General features: G+C 60.9%; 1 protein-coding gene across 1 annotated transcript; it reads left to right on the top strand.

Moving 5' to 3' along the window:
* On the top strand, positions 1–24573 carry CELSR2 (cadherin EGF LAG seven-pass G-type receptor 2). Its single transcript, XM_039251115.1, has 34 exons — positions 1–3367; positions 7683–8330; positions 10244–10466; positions 10888–11003; positions 11180–11268; positions 11646–11803; positions 12219–12382; positions 12536–12661; positions 13026–13192; positions 13475–13762; positions 13846–14020; positions 14256–14397; positions 14556–14676; positions 15076–15259; positions 15426–15527; positions 16167–16261; positions 16480–16689; positions 17182–17365; positions 17453–17581; positions 17669–17849; positions 18011–18178; positions 18271–18397; positions 18511–18711; positions 19015–19189; positions 19513–19625; positions 19756–19835; positions 19923–20049; positions 20140–20262; positions 20876–21003; positions 21452–21540; positions 21628–21822; positions 21955–22125; positions 22266–22500; positions 22828–24573. The coding sequence occupies exons 1-34, from the start codon at positions 43–45 to the stop codon at positions 22853–22855; spliced, it is 8787 nt and encodes a 2928-aa protein (XP_039107046.1). The 5' UTR covers positions 1–42; the 3' UTR covers positions 22856–24573.

Below are 24573 nucleotides of genomic sequence, written 5' to 3'. Positions count from 1 at the left end.
GCCGCCGCCGCCGTTGACCCGGCCGGCCGGGAGCAGGGAGAGATGCAGAGCCGGGCAGCCCGCGTCCCCCTTCCAACGCTACTGCTGCCGCCGCCGCTGCCGCTGCTGCTGCTGTTGCTGCTGCTGCTGCTACTGCCGCCACTGCTGGGAGACCAAGTGGGGCCCTGTCGTTCCCTGGGGGCCGGGGGACGTGGCTCCTCAGGGGCCTGCGCCCCCGTGGGCTGGCTCTGTCCAGCCTCAGCCTCCAACCTCTGGCTCTACACCAGCCGCTGCAAGGATGCAGGGACGGAGCTGACTGGCCACCTGGTGCCCCACCACGACGGTCTGAGGGTCTGGTGTCCAGAATCCGGAGCCCACATCCCCCTGCCGCCAGCCCCTGAAGGCTGCCCATGGAGCTGTCGCCTCCTGGGCATTGGAGGCCACCTTTCCCCCCAGGGCAAGCTCACCCTGCCCCAGGAACACCCTTGCTTAAAGGCCCCACGGCTGAGATGCCAGTCCTGCAAGCTGGTGCAGACCCCGGGGCTCAGGGCAGGGGAGAGGTCAGCAGAAGAGTCCATGGGCGGGCGCCGGAAAAGGAATGTGAATACAGCCCCCCAGTTCCAGCCCCCCAGCTACCAGGCCACAGTGCCCGAGAACCAGCCAGCGGGTACCCCTGTGGCATCCCTGCGGGCCATTGACCCAGATGAGGGTGAGGCGGGCCGGCTTGAGTACACCATGGACGCCCTCTTCGATAGCCGCTCCAAACATTTCTTCTCTCTGGACCCAATCACGGGCGCTGTAACTACAGCTGAGGAGCTAGATCGTGAGACCAAGAGCACCCATGTCTTCAGGGTCACGGCACAGGATCATGGCATGCCCCGACGCAGTGCCCTGGCCACACTTACCATCTTGGTGACTGACACCAATGATCATGACCCTGTTTTTGAGCAGCAGGAGTACAAGGAGAGCCTTAGGGAAAACCTGGAGGTTGGCTATGAGGTGCTCACTGTCAGAGCCACAGATGGTGATGCCCCTCCCAATGCCAATATTCTGTACCGCCTACTGGAGGGCCCTGGCGGCAGCCCCTCTGAAGTCTTTGAGATTGACCCTCGCTCTGGGGTGATCCGAACTCGTGGTCCTGTGGATAGGGAAGAAGTAGAATCCTACCAGTTGACAGTGGAGGCAAGTGACCAGGGGCGGGACCCTGGTCCACGGAGTGCCACAGCCGCTGTGTTCCTATCTGTGGAGGATGACAATGACAACGCCCCTCAGTTCAGTGAGAAGCGCTACGTGGTCCAGGTGCGTGAGGATGTGACCCCGGGAGCCCCGGTGCTCCGAGTCACAGCCTCGGATCGAGACAAGGGCAGCAACGCCTTGGTGCATTATAGCATCATGAGTGGCAACGCTCGGGGGCAGTTCTACCTGGATGCCCAGACTGGAGCTCTGGATGTGGTGAGCCCTCTTGACTATGAGACGACCAAGGAGTATACCTTACGGGTTAGAGCACAGGATGGTGGCCGCCCCCCGCTCTCCAACGTCTCTGGCCTGGTGACAGTGCAAGTCCTGGATATTAATGACAATGCCCCCATCTTTGTCAGCACTCCCTTCCAGGCAACTGTGCTGGAGAGTGTCCCCTTAGGCTACCTGGTTCTTCATGTCCAGGCCATTGACGCCGATGCTGGTGACAACGCCCGCCTGGAATACCGCCTTGCTGGAGTGGGGCATGACTTCCCCTTTGCCATCAACAATGGCACAGGCTGGATCTCTGTGGCAGCCGAGCTGGACCGGGAAGAGGTTGATTTCTATAGCTTTGGGGTAGAAGCCCGAGACCACGGGACCCCAGTGCTCACTGCCTCAGCTAGTGTCAGCGTGACCATCCTGGATGTGAATGACAACAACCCCACCTTTACTCAGCCAGAGTACACGGTGAGACTCAACGAGGATGCAGCTGTGGGCACCAGTGTGGTGACAGTGTCGGCGGTAGACCGCGATGCCCACAGCGTCATCACCTACCAGATCACCAGTGGCAACACCCGCAACCGCTTTTCTATCACCAGCCAGAGCGGTGGTGGGCTGGTGTCGCTCGCCCTGCCGTTGGACTACAAACTTGAGCGGCAGTATGTGCTGGCTGTTACTGCCTCCGACGGCACGCGGCAGGACACAGCACAAGTGGTAGTGAACGTCACCGATGCCAACACCCACCGGCCCGTCTTTCAGAGCTCCCACTATACGGTGAATGTTAATGAGGACCGGCCTACAGGCACCACGGTGGTGCTGATCAGCGCCACGGACGAGGACACAGGTGAGAACGCCCGCATCACCTACTTCATGGAGGACAGCATCCCTCAGTTCCGCATTGATGCAGACACAGGGGCTGTCACCACCCAGGCTGAGCTCGACTACGAGGACCAAGTGTCCTATACCCTGGCCATCACTGCCCGGGACAACGGCATTCCCCAGAAGTCGGACACAACTTACCTGGAGATACTGGTGAACGATGTGAATGACAACGCCCCTCAGTTCCTGCGTGACTCCTACCAGGGCAGTGTCTATGAGGATGTGCCCCCCTTCACCAGTGTGCTGCAAATCTCGGCCACCGACCGGGACTCTGGCCTTAATGGCAGGGTCTTCTACACCTTCCAAGGGGGTGATGATGGAGACGGTGACTTTATTGTGGAGTCCACATCAGGCATCGTGAGAACGCTTCGGAGGCTGGATCGTGAGAACGTGGCCCAGTACGTTTTGCGGGCATACGCCGTAGACAAGGGGATGCCTCCGGCCCGCACGCCCATGGAAGTGACGGTCACTGTGTTGGATGTGAACGACAATCCGCCCGTCTTTGAGCAGGACGAGTTTGACGTGTTTGTGGAAGAGAACAGCCCCATCGGGTTGGCCGTGGCCCGGGTCACAGCCACGGACCCTGACGAAGGCACCAATGCCCAGATCATGTACCAGATAGTGGAGGGCAACATCCCTGAGGTCTTCCAACTGGACATCTTCTCTGGGGAGTTGACCGCTCTGGTGGACTTGGACTACGAGGATCGGCCTGAATACATCCTGGTCATCCAGGCCACGTCGGCTCCCCTGGTGAGCCGGGCTACGGTCCACGTCCGCCTGCTTGACCGCAACGACAACCCACCAGTGCTGGGCAACTTTGAGATCCTTTTCAACAACTATGTCACCAACCGCTCAAGCAGTTTCCCTGGGGGCGCCATCGGCCGTGTGCCTGCCCACGACCCCGACATCTCGGACAGCCTGACTTACAGCTTTGAGCGGGGGAATGAACTCAGCCTGGTCCTGCTCAATGCCTCCACGGGCGAACTGAGGCTGAGTCGGGCCTTGGACAACAACCGGCCTCTGGAGGCCATCATGAGCGTGCTAGTGTCAGGTAAGGAAGGGCCCAGGTGGCGTCAGGTGGGGGTGGCCCCTGGAGGAGGGCCTGGGCGGCCATCCAGGGAGGAGCCTTGGACCCACCTCTCTCCCAGCACCTGGCACAGAGGTTGAGGGGTGGGAAGCAGCTTGGGAAGGAGTCCTAGGAATCCTGGCAGCTGGTGCAGGCCCCGCCTGCCGCCCCAGGCTGGGCTGGGCTGCTTCGGTTGGCTGCCCTCTGCCTACCACCCTGTGACGTGGCACGGGAAGTGTGGTGAGGCTGCCCTGGCTATGGCTGCCAAGAATTGTAAAAAAAAAAAAAAAAAAGGCGCGTGGAAGACTGGGGGGCCAGGAGAGCTGGGGGAGGGGTAGAGAGGACTGTGTTGTGTGTGAGGCGAGGAGGTGAGCTGGTCCCCTCAGCACCCCTGCACGCCCGGCAGGGTACTCCTGTGATCTCATAACAGCCTTCTGACAGAGCAGAGGGCTGTGGGGCACAGGGTTGCCGCCGCGGGGTCAGGACCCTGCTGTCGGGCCTCTTCTGGCCCCTTCTGGCTCCCGGCTGAGCCCCAGACTGGCTGAGGGGGACTTTGTCTAGTGCATTCTTTTCCCTCCAGGCAGAAAGAGCCTGGCCTGGCTACCCCTTCAGAGCTCCCGCAGGAAGTGAAGCCAGAGCTCATTGTCTCTGTCCAAACAGACCCCCGCTGTCAGAGGCCATGGTTCGGGGTCCAGCTTGGGGGAGGGGCTGCTGTGAAGCCAGGGCCCGGCTGAGGCCTCCTGGGCCCCCTCACCACCCCGTGGGCTCTTCTTAGGATGCTAGGTCTTCTGTGCTAGCTGTGAGCAGCCCGGCCTCAGGGAATGGGGTATGGGGGCCAGGTTGAGCCAGGGGACTGGTGGCCTTTGAGGGCAGAGCCCCCTGCTCCGGTGGGGAGAGAACGGAGTCCTGGGGCGTGGGAGCCTGGCCAGGACCCAGGCTCGGCATTCCTGCTGCTTGGCCAAGCGCTCAGCCTGCAGACTCCCTGGACAGAGGGTTGGGGGAGGCGAGTTGAGGGGGGCGCCATTCTGTCTTTTCTGTCGGCTATGGGAGTGATTGGCAGTCGCAAGGAGGGGCCCAGCCCCAGGTTACCGAGCCCCTTCCCCAAGCCTGGGAACAACTGGCACCCCCATGAGGGTCCCTTGTTAGAGGCACCCACCCTAGGGATGGATGGGCCAGGATACCCCACTCCAGACACAGCAGGGAGAAGAAGAGAGTCTGGCTACCCCAGGGAGTCTGGGCCTAGACGGGAATGAGAGGTCCGCGAGATGCAGAGTGTGGTCAGCCCCCTCCCCACTCTGGAGCCTTCCTGGACAGATGCCTCCCCTACCCTGCTCCTTCAGGTGGCCACAGGAGCCAGGGCATGTGAGATTTTAGAGGTCGTGGACAAGGCTCTGTGCCTCTCGAAGCTAAAGCTTCCCTTCAGGAGGAGGAAGTGAAGGGCTGGAGCCCCTGTATCCTGTACCCTTCTCTGCCGGGAGAAGCAAGCTGTGGGGAGGGACGGAGAAGAAGGGCCTCTGCTTCCTGTCCTCTCCACAGCCTGTCCCAGGTGAGTGCGGCAGGACACTGAGGAGGCCCCACCTGGCCTTCAGGCTCCTACCTGGGCAGAGCCCCTGACCACAGCTCTCTGAGAACAGAAGGGAAGGCCTCAGGCTGGCCCTCCAGCCCTGGCCCCACCCTGTCCCCTAAGCCCTGACCCTTGGAGGCAGTCACCACGGCAACCCCAAAGTTCAGGGAGGCTGGGGTGAGGGGGAATTGACTCCCACTGCCCCTTTGTTTTCCTTCTCTTGTTCTTTGTCTCTCTTTCTTTCCCGCCCCTGCCCTGCCCATGGGGGCCCTCCAGCTCTGCCCCGCTTCATTGCCGTCTCCCAATCTCCTGTGTGGCTCTCTCCTCCTTTCCCACTTTCTCCACTGCTGGCTCTTTCCCCGGATCTTTGTTTTCCCCTGTTTGGTCTCCATGTTCATGCCCCTCTGACTTCCCTGTCTCTTGTCCCATGTGGCTGAAGCTGCCTCAGCTCGGGCTGGATGGCCCTTCTGAAGCCCCAGGTCTCCTGCTGGGACACATGGGCTCCTGTGCATGGTCTGGTCAGCTCGCAGAGCGGCAGCCGCCACCCCCACCCCCTCCGGGCCTACAGCTCCCACTGGCACATCTGCCAGGGAAGAGAGGAATGGAGTCTGATTCTGCCACAGTCTGGGATCTGGGAGCCCTGTTCCCATCCTGCCTTGACACCTGAGGGGTGACCTAGGTCAAGGCAAGGGAGAGGAACAAAGAGGAAGGATTCAGCAGTAGGTTGACTGCCGGGGATGAGGGACCACAGAGGAGGGGGCAGGTGGCCACAGATGGTGGACCAGATGGGAAGCAACAGAGACACACTGGGTGAGGGGCATGGGCGGGGCCTGGGACAGCAGTGGGGAGACACAGGGAGGAGTGCTTGTTCCCGGGGCTGAGTGGTGGTGAGGTTTCTCTTGCTCACTGGTTTTGACTGCCTACTCCGTTCCCTAATCAGTCAGGGGATCTGTGTGGATGCTTCAGCCGCTTTCTGCCTGGAGGGACTATCCCAACAAGGAATCACTGGACAGAGGCACCAAGTGCCTGAGAGCCCTGTGCCAGCTCCACACCTCAGTACAGGGTGGTCTGAAAGAGGGAGGAAAGTAGAGCCTGAGGTCATAAATCTGGGCAGGCTTCCTGGAGTTAGTGAGCTTGGGCAGGTTAGAAAAGTAGGAGGACTGTGGGTAGGCCAGGTGGAAAGGCAAAGCGTGTTCGGTAGCTGTAGACAAGAGTGGGAGGAGCAGAAGTGGGGAATGGTAGGCAAGCTTGCTGGTGAGAGCAGGCAGGCTTTGGCACTCGCAGGCGGTGAGGCTGGAGGGCAGGTGGGCGGGCCAAGGGCATGGCTGAGATGGCTGTCTGCCTTCAGCCTTCCCCGGCTAAACTGAGCTGCCCTGTGTAGTTAGCCACCTCAAACAGGTATGGCAGAGAAGCAGAATCTGTTCCCGGGTCCCTCCCCTAATCCCACCCCACCCCAGAAACACCGGCTCCTGCCCCGTTCCTGCTAGGGGTTCCTTTTAAATATGAACTCAGGGCCCCTCCTGCTGTGTTTGAAAGATCTTTTCCTCACTATGGAGACATCAACATCTTAGCATTGGCCGAACACCTACTATGTGTAGGACGTTCTAAATAAAAAAAATGAATATCCTTTAGAACCCTGCTAAGCCATTTCCTCTTCCCCCCTGGCCTCCAGCTTTCATTTTTGAGCTAAATAAAATCCAGTGCCACGTATATGTGCATTCAGGTGTGCATGGTATTTCTGGGCTTGGAGTGTGGGTGGAGTGAGACACTAGAGTGTGTTACCACCGAGCTGTTTATAAGTGAGTGTGTGGCCTGCAGGTGTGACAGGCATTTGGGTGCAACGCGATGAGCCAAGTGGGCGATGAATAGCTAGAGGCCCAAGGCCAGAGGAGAGATCAGCCTAGTGGGGCTCTCCTGGGGTTTCAGGTTGGAGAGCTGCCCAGGCCCTTCCATCTCTGCCCACCCCCAATCACTCACAGCATCAGGGCAATGGGTGGTGCAGCCCCAGGAAAGGTGGCCCAGCTGGATTTCCTGGGGTGAGGCCCCCCCAGGCTATCTTCAGCAGCCCAGAGAGTTGGGCGGGAAGAATGCTTTGTGTGGGGCGTTGCTATGGGGATAGCAGGCCTGCGCCCAAGCAGCCATGGGGCTCAGTGGGAGGGGGACTGGGTGGCCCACTGACCCAGTTCACCCCCCACTCTGCCTCAGTGGGGGAGGAGGGAGCACAGCCAGGGTCAGGGTTTTGGTAGTGTCGAGGTATAGAGGCCGAGGGGGCAGGATGATCATTTTTGTGGGTATCTTGTGGTGCTCTGGGCCCTGTGGAAAGGTAAGAAACAGGCAAAATTGGGTTCTTGTGCAGGGAAACCCCAAATTTGGTATAAGAGCAAAACTCGTGGCTTGGGCAGGGAAAGGTGCACAAACATTAAAAGATGTGCGGCTCTTCACAACGGAGGGTTTTGGAAAGTACGCAAAGAGAACTTCTGAAAGTGGAATCACCTTAAATGTCGGTGGGGGCTGATCCCGCAAGGTGTGACTTCCCTACATGTAGTTTCTTGGGCACTTTTTGCCAATCAGAAAAGGGAGCCCACTGTGGCAACTGGGCAATTCAGGAGTGTGTGGGCTGGATGTTAGCCCCCACTCCCTTCTTGGGGTGCTCCTGCCCGCGGCTGGGTCTATGGCTCGGCACCCCTGCCCTCCCCAGCCCTGCGCCAGGTCCTGACCCATGTCACTTATCTACAGACGGCGTGCACAGTGTTACTGCCCAGTGCGCACTGCGTGTCACCATCATCACGGACGAAATGCTCACGCACAGCATCACGCTGCGCCTGGAGGACATGTCGCCAGAGCGCTTCCTGTCCCCGCTGCTGGGTCTCTTCATCCAGGCGGTGGCGGCCACGCTGGCCACACCCCCAGACCACGTGGTGGTCTTCAATGTGCAGCGCGACACCGACGCCCCTGGCGGCCACATCCTCAATGTGAGCCTGTCGGTGGGCCAGCCGCCGGGGCCCGGGGGCGGGCCGCCCTTCCTGCCCTCCGAGGACCTGCAGGAGCGTCTGTACCTGAACCGCAGTCTGCTCACGGCCATCTCGGCGCAGCGCGTGCTCCCCTTCGACGACAACATCTGCCTGCGCGAGCCCTGCGAGAACTACATGCGCTGCGTGTCGGTGCTGCGCTTCGACTCCTCCGCGCCCTTCATCGCCTCCTCCTCGGTGCTCTTCCGGCCCATCCACCCGGTCGGGGGGCTGCGCTGCCGCTGCCCACCCGGCTTCACGGGCGACTACTGCGAGACCGAGGTGGACCTCTGCTACTCGCGGCCCTGCGGCCCCCATGGGCGCTGCCGCAGCCGAGAGGGCGGCTACACCTGCCTCTGTCGCGACGGCTACACCGGTGAGCTGGGGTGTGGGTGGGGGTGATCTGGGGGCTAACGCGTAGGTGCAAGCACCGATCTGGCGAAGGACCGGGGCCGCAGGTTACACTGGCCACCCACAAACCCCACTCGCTCCTCCACAACAACCTCCTGGGGAGGCAGGAGGGGGGAGGGGGGGAGCCCACCCTCTCCCAGCACTCCCCACCCCCATCCCAGGCAGTGTAAGTGAGATCAGCCCCTGCTCTAGAGGCAGGCGGCTCGGGTTTATATTACAGCTTTATCACTAGTCTTGTGTGATCTTGGGCAAGTTCCTTAACCTCTCTGTGTCTCAGTACTTTTAAATGGAGATAATGGATTGTTTTCCTTCAGAGCATGCTTGTAAGGATTAATTTAATTAACTTAATACGTGTAAAGAGCGAGCCCTTGGAAGGCGTTGGCTGTGCTTTAAGAGACCCCTGGGATGAGGTGACTTGTTCTGAGTCTCACCTCACCGCTTGGCGAGACCTGAGGCTGGGCCTGGAGTCTGGTCTCCCCCACCACTGAGGGAGTTACCTTTTTGGGCTGTAGCCCGTACTTTTCTTCTCAGGCGTTGAGAAGAAGGCCTAGAAAAACCCGGAGGGGTTTGGGTGTGGGGTAGGGTTGTTTCAGAAGGTCAGTGCACCTTTGTGACCCTGAGCAGAATAGCTCCACCCCTGCCCAGGTGCTGGAAAAAGGCTCAGGCCTCCCAACTGGCCTGCGACCTAGGTCTTCACACAACCCCCCCCCCTTCCTCCCCAGCCTCTTCCTGGGAGGCTCTGCTTTGTGCTCCTTACCCCGCCTTGCAGGCTCCTGTTTCTCCTCAGGACACCCCCTTCTCCTCTCCTCCCTGGGCCCTTCCTTCCCAGAGAGGGTAGGCCCACCCTCTCTCCTCCACAGCCATGCCCACTGGCACTGCCAGCATTGGCGGGCAGACCCCACCGCCTACCCTGCTGCATCCTCCTGCCCAGAACTTGCCAGACTTGACTCCTCTCAGTCTGCTGTGGGTGGGGGTGGAAGGGAGGGGAGGGCTTGGGGGAGGGGAGGGGAGCCTTTGTCCAGGAGGATGGGGAGGGGGGCTTAGAGTAGGCGAACAACAGTTTCCATGGAAACAAGAGCCAGTCACTAGGCACAGGAGCTGAGAACCTATCTCTAGAATCTGGGAATGGGGAGGGAGAGAAAGGGGTGGATTTCCCATCTGATGTTGTTGGAATTTTCAGTCCCTCCGCCGAAATCCTGGTCTGCTCCCAGGGCTCAGGTCCCCAATCTGTCAGCATCTCCCAAGTGCACGGAGGGCCTCTGTCTGGACCCCAGGACTCAGGACGAGAGGTCTCTGCCCCATTGCTGGGCGTCTCTGGCTTCCCCTACCCCTCACCCCCTACCCATAACTCTGACAACCGAAGTGGAAGCCTGGTCTCTTCCCCAGAGAGGGAAACTGATCTTGGCGCCTGACAGGGACAAAAGCCCCGGTGGGAGGGTGGGAGGAAGGGGGGTTGGCACCAGCCCTGCTGGTGCCCTGCAGGCTCTTGCCTCCATGCACATTCACCCCTGTGGGAACAGAACACCCCCAAGCTTGCTCAGAAGCCAGGACACTAAAGGCTAACTAGGACCTGGGCCTTATGACCAGAGGCCCCGGCAGGCCTGTGCACTTGAGCCCCAAACAGGAGTACAGAGGGGCCTGGGAGCTTCAAGGAACTCGCAGGGGAGCCGTATAATGGGCTGGCAGTGAGAATGGCGCAGTGGGCCAAACACCGCAGCCCGGTTTCCTAGACTTCAGAGGAGGGGGGCACATGAAAGGAGGTGCAGCTGCCTGGGAGAATGTGGGTGTTATGGGAGGTGTCACCGGGCAAGGAGGCGTCCCAGTACCCTCCGACCTCTGCAGGCACGTGGTATCCGCCCTGTCTTTCCCCTTGCCCAGGTGAGCACTGTGAGGTGAGTGCCCGCTCAGGCCGTTGCACCCCAGGGGTCTGCAAGAACGGGGGCACCTGCGTGAACCTGCTGGTGGGTGGCTTCAAGTGCGACTGCCCATCTGGGGACTTCGAGAAGCCCTACTGCCAGGTGACCACGCGCAGCTTCCCGGCCCGCTCCTTCATCACCTTCCGTGGCCTGCGCCAGCGCTTTCACTTCACCCTGGCCCTGTCGTGAGTGCCCGGGCCCTGGGTAGGGGGTGAGCATGGTGGGAGCCTGGGGTGTCTCCCGTTCTGCACGAAAGGTGAGAGGTCAGGCAGCGAGGGTGCTTGGAGCAGGCTGTTGGCGGAGCCAGGTCTGCACTTAAGAGTTGCCTGTGCGCTTTGCCAGCAGATGTTCCTCACCCGCCAGGGTCCACTTCTCACTCTTCCTACCCCACTTTTGAGGGTGGGGAGCCAGGAGGTCAGGGTTCTGGTTCTACTTCTGGCTTGGGCTCATCTTCCATGTTTGAGCTCCACAGCCCATAACCTTAGCCAAGCGTCAGCCCTCTGGGGGTGGCCTGAGTAGGATCAGGGAGGGGCTAGTCGGGTGGCTGGGGTGGCTGGGGTTAGGCGGGCGCCCCGTTCTGCGCCGCCATCCCCAACTCCTGCTCAGGTTTGCCACCAAGGAGCGTGATGGGCTGCTGTTATACAACGGACGCTTTAACGAGAAGCATGACTTTGTGGCCCTCGAGGTGATCCAGGAGCAGGTCCAGCTCACCTTCTCTGCAGGTGATCCCGGTCGCCCCACGTCCTTGCCCATCTCCCAAAGGCCCTATGTGTCTCGGCCCCAGACCCCAAGTCCCACACCCTCCCAGCCAAACCTGGGCCCAGTCCCACCCGTGAGCGCACCCTCCCCATTCCCAACCCTCATCTCATGTCCCAGCTCACTGCGTCCTCCCCCACAGGGGAGTCGACCACCACTGTGTCTCCATTCGTGCCCGGAGGGGTCAGTGACGGCCAGTGGCACACAGTACAGCTGAAGTACTACAATAAGGTGGGTGTGGGAGGGGGGTCAAGGAGCTGGATGGTTCTGTCCTTGGCTTGGGTGCTCAGACCTAGGTGCTGCTTCGTCCAGGGGTCTGGTCATGGAGGGCACTTCTGATGGAAAGGCGGGAAACGGGTGGGAACTTGCCACTTTGCTGGGGTATCTCCCTTCTAGCTGGCAGTGCTAGATGTCCCCTGTCCCGTTGGACAGGCACAAACTCCAGTGGACACCAAGGAAGGCAGTTAAGCACATATGTCACACGAGCACACATGTATGTATGTGTGTACAAAGCGGTGTCTGCATGTGCTGGGGTCTTTGTACCTGGCCTGTGAACCTAGCGGGTTTCTTGTTCACTGTTTCTCTTCTCTGCCCTTCCCTGTCTGCAGCCACTGTTAGGTCAGACAGGGCTCCCGCAGGGCCCATCTGAACAGAAGGTGGCTGTGGTGACCGTGGATGGCTGTGACACGGGGGTGGCCCTGCGTTTTGGAGCTGTCCTGGGCAATTACTCCTGCGCTGCCCAGGGTACCCAGGGTGGCAGCAAAAAGTGAGCAGGGGAGAGGGCTGAGGAATAGGGTGCGGTGTGGGGCCGGGGCAGGGAGGGAAGGTTGAGAGGGTGGGCCTTAGGGGGGGACCCTGAAATGGAAACCAATCCAGATGGGGGCCTTCCCTCACCTTGCTTCCCTCAGCCCCTCCTCAGGCTTCTGAAGACGTTTGGGTCGGGGATGGTGGGGGGTGGGAGCAAGATTAGGCGGTTAGAGCAGGGTCTCCTGGAGTGGTCTGGGGACAGGTGGGTATGAGACGAGAGTGCCTCCAGGTTGGGGTGCCTCGCTTTCTCCAGGGCCCCTTGGGCTCCTGGCTGGGCCCTTCCCCGCTCTGGCCTGGCGGCAGGGAGAGGGGAGAAGGAAGGGCCAGAAGCTCCCCCATTCTGCCTCATGTTGCCATCGTTTCTGCTCCGCCAGGTCTCTGGATCTGACGGGGCCCCTGCTGCTGGGTGGGGTACCTGACCTGCCCGAGAGCTTCCCTGTCCGCACGCGGCACTTTGTGGGCTGCATGAGGAACCTGCAGGTGGACAGCCGGCATGTAGACATGGCCGACTTCATCGCCAACAACGGCACCGTGCCTGGTACGGGGACCCGGGGCAGGGGCAAGGCCAGGAGCCCAGTGCAGAAAGGAGGGCTGTGCCCGGTGTGGGGACATGTTGGGGGTTTCACAGTCCCCTCCAGCTCCAGGTTTTGTGTCTGGAGCCCCGACCCGAGCTCCTTTCTCTCCCGTCTAGGCTGCCCTGCCAAGAAGAACGTGTGTGACAGCAATACTTGCAACAATGGGGGCACCTGTGTGAACCAGTGGGATGCCTTCAGCTGCGAGTGCCCTCTGGGCTTCGGGGGCAAGAGCTGTGCCCAGGGTAGGAGGGGCAGCCAGCAGAGGCCGGGGCCCGAGAGCCGTCAGCACTGCTGGGGACGCTGGCAGGGTCGGGGCAGGCGCTGGGCAGGGCCCAGCCAGGCGGGACTGTAGGTGGGAAAGCGTGTCTGGGCAGAGCCCCGAGAGGGTAGCACTGGAGACAAAGGGCCCAGTCAGAGGCAGGCCTGGGCACAGTGTGGGGCGGGCGCAGGACAGGTAAATGCTCTGGAGGGTGGGGCCAGCAAGGGGAGTGGGCACTAGGAGAGGCAGTGCCCTGCCTCCCGCGGAGCCACCATCTCTGAGCATCATACCTCCCCGGGCACCTGGCTGCTCCACCCCTCAGAATCTGCCTTTATCTGCCTCCTCAGAAATGGCCAACCCGCAGCGCTTCCTGGGCAGCAGCCTGGTGGCCTGGCACGGCCTCTCGCTGCCCATCTCCCAGCCCTGGCACCTCAGCCTCATGTTCCGCACACGCCAGGCCAACGGTGTCCTGCTGCAGGCTGTCACCAGGGGGCGCAGCACTATCACCCTGCAGGTGATGCAGGGAGGGGCAGTGACCAGGGCTGCTGTAGCCTCCAGGGGGCTGGTCAGAGACGGCTGGGCGGGGTCTTTTCTTCTCCCCGAGGAAGAGGCTGCTAGAGCTGTTTGTTGGATCACTGCTGCCACCTATTGGCCTCGAGGGAAATAACACCTTTTCCTTTCCGGCCTCAGCTGGGCAGTAGGATGGGTTTGGTGGTCCAGGAAGGACGACAGTGGGCTAGAAAAAGAGATGATTAAGGCAATCTGCTGACCCTCTTTTCTTTTCTCCTGCTGCCAGCTGAGGGAAGGCCACGTGGTGCTGAGTGTGGAGGGCACAGGGCTCCAGGCCTCGTCTCTCCAACTGGAGCCAGGCCGGGCCAATGACGGCGACTGGCACCATGCACAGCTAGCACTGGGAGCCAGTGGGGGCCCTGGCCATGCCATCCTGTCCTTCGACTATGGGCAGCAGCGGGCAGAGGGCAACCTAGGCCCCCGGCTGCATGGGCTGCACCTGAGCAACATCACAGTTGGGGGAGTGCCTGGGCCAGCTAGTGGGGTGGCCCGTGGCTTCCGGGGCTGTTTGCAGGTGAGCCTCCTCCCCTGCACTCCCATCCTCACCAACTGGAGGCCCGCTCCACTGAGCGCCAATACTGCTTCTGTCCCTCCCAGGGTGTGAGGGTAAGCGAGGCGCCCGAGGGGGTTAGCAGCCTGGATCCTGGCCGCGGGGAAAGCATCAATGTGGAGCCAGGCTGTAGCCTGCCGGACCCCTGTGACTCAAATCCGTGTCCTGCCAACAGCTACTGCAGCGATGACTGGGACAGCTATTCCTGTAGCTGTGATCCAGGTAGGCCAGGGACCCACGGAAATGGGGTGGGTTGGTTGGTTCCCCGGGGTCTCATTTCAGCTCTGCTGTGTGACCTGAGGCTGGTCATATGACCTCTCTGAGCCTTGTCTCCTGCACTGCAAAGCTATAGCCAGCTGGTAGGATTCTCAGAGTGGAAGGAGGTAGATGAAGGCAGGTTTGAAGAAAGTGCCAGGGGAGGATGGGCATTGAGTCTCTCTCATCCTTATGGTCCCAGGTTATTATGGTGACAACTGTACTAACGTGTGTGACCTGAACCCATGTGAGCACCAGTCCGTGTGTATCCGAAAGCCCAATGCCCCCCACGGCTACACCTGCGAGTGTCCCCAGAATTACCTTGGGCCATATTGTGAGACCAGGTAAGTGGACCAGGGCATGACTGCTGCCTGTCTCTGGGGGTGTCCCTCAGAGCACCACGAACCTGGCTGAGCCACAGCCACAGTCAGAAGGGCCACACAAGGCTACAGCAGTCGGGCTGGCAGAGGGAGCTCATGTCCGCCTGGGCTCCTCTCTGCAGGATTGACCAGCCTTGCCCCCGAGGCTGGTGGGGACACCCCACGTGCGGCCCGTGCAACTGTGACGTCAGCAAAGGCTTTGACCCGGACTGCAACAAGACAAGCGGCGAGTGCCACTGCAAGGTGACAACCCCAACCTGGCCTCCACGTGGCCGCCTGGGCCCTTCAGGGAGGCAGTGGAGAAAGCCTTCCTGCAGAGAGCTCAGGGCTCCGTGCCCTTGCTCTGACGGGGTGGATGAGTGGCCCTGTGCTCTGATGTGCATGGGGCGTGCGGGACCCAGGACAGATACCTCACCAGTGAGCTCTAGGCCGGCCTCGCTGGTTGTTTGCAACCCGCTCTGACTGGCTGGCGTCTCACTGACGGGCTAAACCGCAAATCATTACCAGTTAAATGTTTTCAGTACCACTCTTGGGGGGACCTGAAGTCAGCAAGCCTCCCTCCAGAGGGGCCACAGCCGAAAGGATCCATGAGCATCCAGGAGAGCCTGAGCCAGTGACCCGCATCCTCTGTCCCTCTCTCAGGAGAACCACTACCGGCCCCCTGGCAGCCCCACCTGCCTCCTCTGTGACTGCTACCCCACGGGCTCTTTGTCCCGCGTCTGTGACCCTGAGGACGGCCAGTGTCCATGCAAGCCAGGCGTCATTGGGCGCCAATGTGACCGCTGTGACAACCCTTTTGCTGAGGTCACCACCAATGGCTGTGAAGGTGGGGCTCCCATGCTGGGTCGATGGCTCTCCTGCTGTGTGCCAGGTCCCGGTGTCCCAGGGAGGCCAGGAGCAGGGGCTGGTTGCAGGCTGAGGGCGGGCTAGGGGCCTGAGTAGAGCTGCAGGGGGACAGCTACTCCCGGGTGACTCTGTGTGTTTCCCTGCAGTGAATTATGACAGCTGTCCACGGGCCATCGAGGCTGGGATCTGGTGGCCCCGTACCCGCTTCGGGCTGCCTGCTGCTGCTCCCTGCCCCAAAGGCTCCTTTGGTAGGTGCTGGGCTTGGCCTCTCATCACTGGGACTGGCTGCAGATCCCGGGACCTCTCTCTGGTCTCCAGGTCCTGGAGAATCCATGTCCCACACTGTCCCTCTGCTCCCAGGGTTGCCGGGACGAAGGGCACCTCCATCTTGAATTCTTAACGAAAATGCTGAAACACCTGCAGTGTGCAGCCACAGGGCGGGGTACTGGAGATTCAGAGATGAATCACACAGGGTTCCTTCCCATCCTCAACTCACTGCCTGGGGCGGGAATTACGCCACTAGAAAGGCATTCTGGGAGTAGGGGCTGTCAGGTGCTATTCCAGGGGACGCAGCCCCAGTCCTGGTCCTTGGACTGAGATGATGAACAGGGTTCATAAGCAGAGAGTGGCCCAGAGCACAAGGTGCCAGGGGACACGATGTAGGTCTGGAGGTTGAGGAGAGCGTGTGCCCCAGGCTCCTGCATCCTTGTTTGGGCCCATCTCGCAGGGGTTCTTCCTCTTCTCATCTGGGCTACAAGAGGGCAGCGCCCTTGTTTGCTTGTCTTCTGTCTCTGGCCCATGAGGTACTGGCGCCTAGGATCTCTGGCAGGTTCCGGAAGCCTCCTGTCTCTGTCCTGAGACCTGCCATCTGGGCTTCCTTCCCCCAGGGACTGCCGTGCGCCACTGTGATGAACACAGGGGGTGGCTCCCCCCAAACCTTTTCAACTGCACGTCAGTCACCTTCTCAGAGCTGAAGGGCTTTGTAAGTGAACCTCCTCTCCCCGCTCACTGCTGCTAGCTTTGAGAAAGGGGCTTTTGGAATTCCAGCCCCCTGCCTCCGGGCCTCCCACCTGGAGTGGCCATTTCTCCCCTTTCCTGAGGCCCTTTTACTCCAGAGTTCCAGTCCCGCCCTCTGGGGACCTTACTGCTCTCCTCCTCTGCTGACCTTCCTCCATCCCTCCCTGTCCGGCTCCGCCCTAGGCCGAGCGTCTGCAGCGGAATGAATCAGGTCTGGACTCGGGGCGCTCCCAGCGGCTGGCTCTGCTTCTGCGCAATGCCACACAGCATACAGCCGGCTACTTTGGCAGTGATGTGAAGGTGGCCTACCAGCTGGCCACACGGCTGCTGGCCCATGAGAGCGCCCAGCGAGGCTTTGGGCTGTCCGCCACGCAGGATGTGCACTTCACCGAGGTGGGGCTTGGATGAGGCAGGGCTGGCTGGTTAGGTGGGGGTCATGGTGAGTGAGCCTGTTTCTGAGGCAAGCTGAGGGCTGAGTGGGGAATACTTCTCATCTCTGCCTTTGGGGACCTCGTAGTCGGCGTGAGGCCTCCGGGAGATCCCTTGAGCCATGGAATTTAGAGCATCTCCTTCCGGCTCTTTTCCTAGTAAGGTGCGGATAGGAACTAATGTTTGTATTGGGGCCTGGTGCGGCCAGCTTCCTCGGAGCAGAGGCCCTGCCCACCTTGCCCGGCTGGGGAGGAGTCAGCATCTAGCCACATGTGTGGGTCCAGGCACAGGGCCTGGGAAGCTCTAGTTCCAGAATGAGCAGGGAAGGTTTGAAGGAGCAGCATGGTTGGGGTGGGTAGCCAGGGCTGGTCGAGGCACAGGTGGGGCCCGATGGCGGCGATGAGAAGGTGTGGGGCTGCAGCCCACTGTGACCATGCCCCCCCCCCCCCCACTCAGAATCTGCTGCGGGTGGGCAGCGCCCTCCTGGACGCGGCCAACAAGCGGCACTGGGAGCTGATCCAGCAGACGGAGGGTGGCACGGCCTGGCTCCTCCAGCACTACGAGGCCTACGCCAGCGCCCTGGCTCAGAACATGCGGCATACCTACCTGAGCCCCTTCACCATCGTCACGCCCAACATCGGTGAGGCCTGGTCAGGGAGGGGGTTGTGGAGAGAGCCCCTGTGCCAGGGGCCTGACCCAGGGTCTGACCTGTGACCCCTGTCTCTAGTCATCTCTGTCGTTCGCCTGGACAAGGGGAACTTTGCTGGGGCCAAGCTGCCCCGCTATGAGGCACTGCGGGGGGAGCGCCCCCCCGACCTCGAGACGACGGTCATTCTGCCTGATTCTGTCTTCAGAGGTCAGTGGCGGAGCCGGAGGGTGGGTCAGGGGCCAGGCTGGGGCATCTGTGCAGGCCCCAGCTGAGCGGACAGTGTTCCGGCCCCAGAAACACCCACCATGGTCAGGCCCGCGGGCCCTGGAGAGACCCAGGAGCCAGAGGAGCTGGCCCGGCGTCAGCGGCGGCACCCAGAACTGAACCAGGGTGAGGCTGTGGCCAGCGTCATCATCTACCGCACCCTGGCTGGCCTGCTGCCCCACAACTACGACCCAGACAAGCGCAGCCTGAGGTGAGCAGCTGAGGATACGAGGGGTGTACGGGACGCAGGTGGGGCGTGTGAGTGCTGAGGCACCGAGAGAAGCCCAGGGTCGGGGCAGGTCCGACCGACGACGGGTGTTCCTCAGCCGCGAGACTGCCAGAGTGACTCTGTACCTGCCTGTTCCTCATCAGAGTCCCCAAACGCCCTGTCATCAACACGCCTGTGGTGAGCATCAGCGTCCATGACGATGAGGAACTTTTGCCCCGAGCCCTGGACAAGCCAGTCACGGTGCAGTTCCGGCTGCTGGAGACAGAGGAGCGCACCAAGCCCATCTGCGTCTTCTGGAACCATTCGATCCTGTGAGCCTAAACTGCCCTACCCCCAAGGCTTTGGGCAGAGAGCCCCGGGGTGCCTTACCGTCCTGTCTCCCGCCTCTGCCTCCCTCACGCAGGGTCAGTGGCACAGGTGGCTGGTCGGCACGGGGCTGCGAGGTCGTCTTCCGCAACGAGAGCCACGTCAGCTGCCAGTGCAACCACATGACGAGCTTCGCCGTGCTCATGGACGTGTCCCGGCGGGAGGTTGGACACCCTGGGGGAGCCGTGAAGCTATGGGCGGGAGCCCAGGGCACCGGGCTGGATTCTCAGGCCCTGCCCTTCCTAATTCTCCTGGCCTCCTGCTCCCCGCTCTGCAGAATGGGGAGATCCTGCCGCTGAAGACACTGACATACGTGGCCCTGGGGATCACCTTGGCTGCCCTGCTGCTTGCCTTCCTCTTCCTCACTGTCCTGCGTGCCCTGCGCTCCAACCAGCATGGCATCCGGCGCAACCTGACTGCTGCTCTGGGCCTGGCCCAGCTGGTCTTCCTCCTAGGAATCAACCAGGCTGATCTCCCTGTAAGATATCTCTCCTTACCTGGAGACCGTCCACAACTTCTAGTCCTCCGAGTCCTCCCCAGCTCCCTGCCCCATCCCTGCTTCTGCAGCAGGACCTCTGATAGAGCCTAGCCCAGCACCCAGCCCATGGTTTCCTCTTCTCCAGCCCCCCCACCCCACCCCCCGCACCATAGGAGTACCTTCCTCTGGCCCACACTTCCTGAAGCACCACCCAACACCTAGGCCCTCCCCCTCTGCCTGACCAGATGGAATGCACACTCTGGGCGTGCCCTGGTCACTGACCGGGCATGGCCGGGCCCCCAGTTTGCTTGCACAGTCATTGCCATCCTGCTGCACTTCCTGTACCTCTGCACCTTCTCCTGGGCCCTGCTGGAGGCCTTGCACCTGTACCGGGCACTCACCGAAGTGCGCGACGTCAACGCTGGCCCCATGCGCTTCTACTATATGCTGGGCTGGGGCGTGCCAGCCTTCATCACAGGTACCTCCCACCGCCTTCCTGGGCCTGATGTTCTGCACCCCTAGGCCCTGTGTCCACCTTCATGCCAAATTCTCCTGACCCACATACCAGGCCCAGAGGCCCCACACCCCTGTGACCCAGGCCGAGTTCTCCGTAGGCTTCTCTCTTGGCCCCCTGAGACGCCCCACCAGGGGGTTGGGTCCCCCATCCTGGACAGGTCGACCTGGACACATGGTGGGTGGAACCCTTCGTCCTGTGCACCTGGCCCTGTGAGCCTGCTTGACACCTGACTGATTCCTAAGACCCTACCACCCCTTCCCCTGCTGTTGTCGCCATGCCCCCAGGTCTAGCCGTGGGCCTGGACCCTGAGGGCTATGGGAACCCTGACTTCTGCTGGCTCTCCATCTATGATACGCTCATCTGGAGTTTTGCTGGCCCCGTGGCCTTCGCTGTCTCGGTAGGTGCTAGAAAGTGGGCTGGGGGTGAGCAGGCTGAGCGTGTCCCCCGTTTAGGAGTGGGGAAGGGGCTGGGCCCCTGTGGGGTTGGGTAGAAGCCATCTGTCCCCTGACGATCGCTCTCCCCGCTAGATGAGCGTCTTCCTGTACACCCTGGCGGCCCGTGCCTCCTGTGCTGCCCAGCGGCAGGGCTTTGAGAAGAAAGGCCCCGTGTGAGTATGGGGAGTGGGTGCTGGGGCCGGGGGCAGGCATCGGTGCGGGGGGCCTCCTGGCCTGGCTCACAGCCTCCCCGCCTCCAGCTCAGGCCTGCGGCCCTCCTTCGCCGTCCTCCTGCTGCTGAGCGCCACGTGGCTGCTGGCGTTGCTCTCTGTCAACAGTGACACCCTCCTCTTCCACTACCTCTTTGCTGCCTGCAATTGCATCCAGGTACCTGGCCCAGCCCCATGGAGATGGGGGTGTGAGGCTTGGCCATGAGGTACCTGCCTCCGCACTTAACTGCTGCCTCTCGTCTGCCAGGGCCCCTTCATCTTCCTCTCCTACGTGGTGCTCAGCAAGGAGGTCCGGAAAGCACTCAAGTTTGCCTGCAGCCGCAAGCCGAGCCCCGACCCTGCGCTGACCACCAAGTCCACCCTGACCTCGGTGAGGGAGTCAGGGAGGAGGGAGGTGGAGGGGTCTGGGGCAGAGAGGAAGAGGCAGAAGGCCCAAGGAGCTTGTTCTCTGTGCTTTCTGCCCCACTTTTTCTTCATCCTTACATCCTTTCCTGGAAGGAGGAAGGGGTGGTGAAATGGTATGTGTGGCCTGGGAAGAGGGGGAGACGGTGGTGGGGAGGAAGACTTTGTCTCAGAAGAGTTGGGGATAGAGCTAGGAAGAGTGAGGTGAGGAAGTGACCAAGACGTGACCTGGTCACGAATGCCCAACGTCTGAGAATCCCTCGCGAATCTTGGTAGATTTTCTGTCTCCAGCACATTCTCAGGAGATAATTCCTTGTGCCATTTTTTACCAGGATGCCCTTATATAGTTGAGTCCAGGGTACTTGGGGTGCACAGGGCTGGCAGAGCTACAGCTACTACTGGGCCCTGATGTGGGAGCTGGGGGCGGGGGGCGGGGAGCAGAAAGGTGGGGCCTCTCTCTTTCAGACCTGGGCATGTAGGAGGTAGATCTTAGGGCAGGCTCCCTCGTCCCTTCCACTTCGCATCCTGGGGCCACCCCTGCCTGCTCCCCACACCTACTGACCTCTCTGTTCCCTGCCTAGTCTTACAACTGCCCCAGCCCTTATGCAGATGGGCGGCTGTACCAGCCCTACGGAGACTCAGCAGGCTCTCTACACAGTGCCAGCCGCTCCGGCAAGAGTCAGCCCAGCTACATCCCCTTCTTGCTGAGGTGAGCCCTGGTGATGGGGGCATCCACAAGGGGAGAAGAGTGCTGTGCCTGCTGGAAACGAGGCCAGCCACCTGCTGGGAGTTGAATAGCGCACCTGGTGGCTGGCTGACCGGTGGCAGCTTAAATTAGAAGCAGAAGGGGGGCCGCCTGTGTGGCTCAGTCAGTTGAGTGTCCAACTTCGGCTCAGGTCATGATCTTGTGGTTTGTGTGTTTGACTCCTGCATTGGGCTTCCTGCTGACAGCGTGGAACCTGCTTGGGTCCCCCCCCCTCTCCCCCTCTCCAACGTGTGCATGCACTCTCTCTTTCTCAAAATAAATAAACTTAAAAAGAAAAAAAAAGAAGTAGGAGGGGCATGGGACAGGAACTGGGAAACCAGAGAGAGAGAAAAGAACGGGACACCAGGCAAGGGGCTGGGCTGACCCCTCTAACATGGCCTTGTCTTCTCAGGGAAGAGTCCACACTGAACCCTGGCCAAGGGCCCCCTGGTCTTGGGGACCCAGGTAGCCTATTCCTAGAAGGTCAAGACCAACAGCATGGTGAGGATGGAAGCCCCTGATGGCCAGTGGGGGGCAGCTGTCTGGCTTTTGTGGAGGGCCAGCCATGATTTCTCCCCTACCTCCCAGATCCTGACACAGACTCTGACAGTGACCTGTCCCTGGAAGATGACCAGAGTGGCTCTTATGCCTCTACTCACTCATCAGACAGTGAGGAGGAAGAAGAGGAGGAGGAGGAGGAGGCCGCCTTCCCTGGAGAGCCAGGCTGGGACAGCCTGCTGGGGCCTGGCGCTGAGAGACTGCCCTTGCACAGTACCCCCAAGGGTGGGCCGGCGCCAGGGCTTTGGCCTTTTGTGGGGGAGGGCAATGGGAGAGCAAAGGGCCTGGAATTCCTAGGGTAGTGACTTCCTAGCTGTCTGTCTTCTCTGGGCCTTATCAACTTCCTTTCTCCACCAGATGGGGGCCCAGGGCCGGGGAAGGCTCCCTGGCCAGGAGACTTTGGGACCACAGCAAAGGAGAGTAGTGGCAATGGGGCCTCTGAGGAGCGTCCATGGGAGAATGGAGATGCCCTGCCTCGGGAGGGGTCCCTGGGCCCCCTTCCAGGCCCTTCTGCCCAACCTCACAAAGGTGAGCGGGCCGTGCCCAGCTGCCATGCTCCCCCATTAGGCACCCTCACACCTCACATTTGCCCTGTGGCTGATAGGTCCCTCTAGGGCAGTCCCATGAGTCTACCGCCTGCTCCTCATGGCGCCTGCCCCGCCCCACAGGCATCCTCAAGAAGAAGTGTCTGCCCACCATCAGTGAGAAGAGCAGCCTCCTGCGGCTGCCCCTGGAGCAGGGCACAGGGTCTTCTCGGGCCTCCTCGGCCAGCGAGGGCAGCCGGGGCGGGCCCCCTCCCCGCCCTCCACCCCGGCAGAGTCTCCAGGAGCAGCTGAACGGGGTCATGCCCATCGCCATGAGTATCAAGGCGGGCACAGTGGACGAGGACTCGTCGGGCTCCGAGTGAGTGGGGCTGGCTGGGCGGGACCGGGCGCAGCCCCTTAGAGGCCCTGGCTGGGCTCACGGCTGCTGTCAGGCCTCCCCCGGCTGCTCTGGCAGGCGGTCGGGGGACGCGTGGGCCAGTGTGGCCCAGCTCCCTTACTGTGACGTGCCCACAGACCGCGGTGCCCCGTGGGGTCAGCTCAGCCCGCATCGGGCAAAGTGAGGGAGGGCGGGGAGCTGGGGTTGCTTTTCTGTTTCCTTCTCCTGGTGGAAGCTTCTCCCTGTCTTCTCTGCTCCGACTAACCCCCTGTCTGCCTTCTCTGTCACTTTCCTTTCCTGCCTCTCCAGATTTCTCTTCTTTAACTTCCTGCATTAACCCTGGGCCGGTGGTTCCTACACCCTGCGGCTCCCCTACCTTCCCCAGCTGCACTCATGCCCCCACTCCTGTCTTGTGCTCTATCCTGCTCTCGCTCCCCACCGCCTGCCCGCAGCAGCGACGAAACGTCCATCTGAGGAGCCTGGGCCTTGCCGGGAGGGGCGCCCACCCCACCCAAGGCCATCTAGTGCCAACTCCCTCCCCCACCATCCCCTTCACTGCACTTTGGACCCCTGGGGCCAACATCTCCAAGACAAAGTTTTTCAGAAAAGAGGAAAAAAGAATTTAAAAAAGGATCTCCACTCTTCATGACTTCAGGGATTAATTTTTTTTATATGCTGGAAACTGACTCCCCTTTCCCTTCCCAAAGAGGATAGGACCTCCCAGGATACTTCCCAGCCTCTCCTCAGTTTCCCATCTGCTGTGCCTCTGGGAGGAGAGGGACTTTTGGGGGGCCCGCCCCTCATTTGCCATCACCAAAAGGAAAGGACAAAGCCACACACGCCCAAGGGCATCGAGCCCTGCAGGCTGCACCCCGGCAGGCCTCAGTATGGCGAGGGCGTCAAGGTGGAGGGCACTCCTCACCCCGCCTGTGCCGCCCCGCCCAGGAACTGAAAGAGCCCTGTCCGGCAAGGGGGCAGAAGGACTCCGCGCCCCCGGACCCCCAAATGCTGCATGAACACATTTTGAGGGGAACCCGTGCCCCTGGGCGGCGGCCGGGCCACCCCAGCCCCTCTCCTTTCCCTGGACTCTGGCCGCGCGCTGCAGCCCAGGTGTCTGCTCAGTTCGCTGACCCAAAAGTGCTTCATTTCCCTGCCTGACCCGCGTGGGGAAGGCCAGTCATGTGTTAAGTTGCGCTTCTTTGCTGCGGTGTGGGTGGGACGGGGGAGGAGGAGTAAATGCAGGGCTGGCTCGGTCGCCACCAGAAGTCTCAAGCACAGGTCTCAAGCCTGGGTTCTGGTGTCCACTCACCCACCCACCCCCCAGATCAGACGAACCCCACTTTGTCTGACCTGCTGTGGCCTGAGACATGTTCTGTTTTTAACCCCTTCTTGGAATTGGCTCTCTTCTTCAAAGGACCAGGTCCTGTTCCTCTTTCTGCCCCTCTCCCACGCCCACCCCAGCTCCCTGCGAAGAGAGAGTTAATATATATTTTATTTATTTGCTTTTTGTGTCGGGATGGGGTCGTGTCCGGTCCCAGGGGGTCCGATGTGGCCGTGACGGGGTGGGTGTGTACCCAGCAATCCTGGCGTGGGGGCCTGAGGCCCTTCCCCTCGCTCCAGGCTGTCATCTCCTGCCTCCTCTCCCAGGGCCTCCTCAGTTTTGCCAACTGCAATTCATTTGAGTTACCGTTTATGCTAAGCATGTATTCCTGACTTGTCACTGACTTTCCTCTGGAGCAGGTGGCTAGAAAAAGAGGCTACGGGTGGGGGGAAAATGTTCCTGTTTCTCATTCGTAAGCCTGGTGTTTGGCTTTTATGCCGTGGATTCTCCCCCTGACCTCTCCCCTCAGCAATTCCTGCAAAGGGTTAAAAATGTAACTGGTTTTTAACTACTGATGACTTGACTTAAAAAATACAAAGATGCTGGATGCTAACTTGATACTAACCATCAGATTGTACAGTTTAATTGTTACTGTAAATACAGTAGGGTTTTGTGTTTGTTTGTTTGTTTTTCATTTCCCCATACTACTGAATAAACTATAGCTCTGTGCGGGT

Source organism: Hyaena hyaena, unplaced genomic scaffold (assembly GCF_003009895.1).
Source record: "Hyaena hyaena isolate Hyena2069 unplaced genomic scaffold, ASM300989v1 scaffold_390, whole genome shotgun sequence".
Lineage (NCBI taxonomy): Eukaryota > Metazoa > Chordata > Mammalia > Carnivora > Hyaenidae > Hyaena > Hyaena hyaena.
Note: the sequence above shows the minus strand (reverse complement) of the source record. Positions and strands in the feature narration are given on the sequence as shown.

What these genes read in the sequence shown, in the direction of transcription:
- CELSR2 (XM_039251115.1), top strand. Translation starts at nt 43, where the DNA reads ATGCAGAGCCGGGCAGCCCGCGTCCCCCTTCCAACGCTACTGCTGCCG. An exon ending in CTGTCGCGACGGCTACACCG is followed by an intron (nt 8,331 to 10,243) that starts GTGAGCTGGGGT and finishes CCCCTTGCCCAG; the next exon opens with GTGAGCACTGTGAGGTGAGT. An exon ending in GCCTGATTCTGTCTTCAGAG is followed by an intron (nt 17,582 to 17,668) that starts GTCAGTGGCGGA and finishes TTCCGGCCCCAG; the next exon opens with AAACACCCACCATGGTCAGG.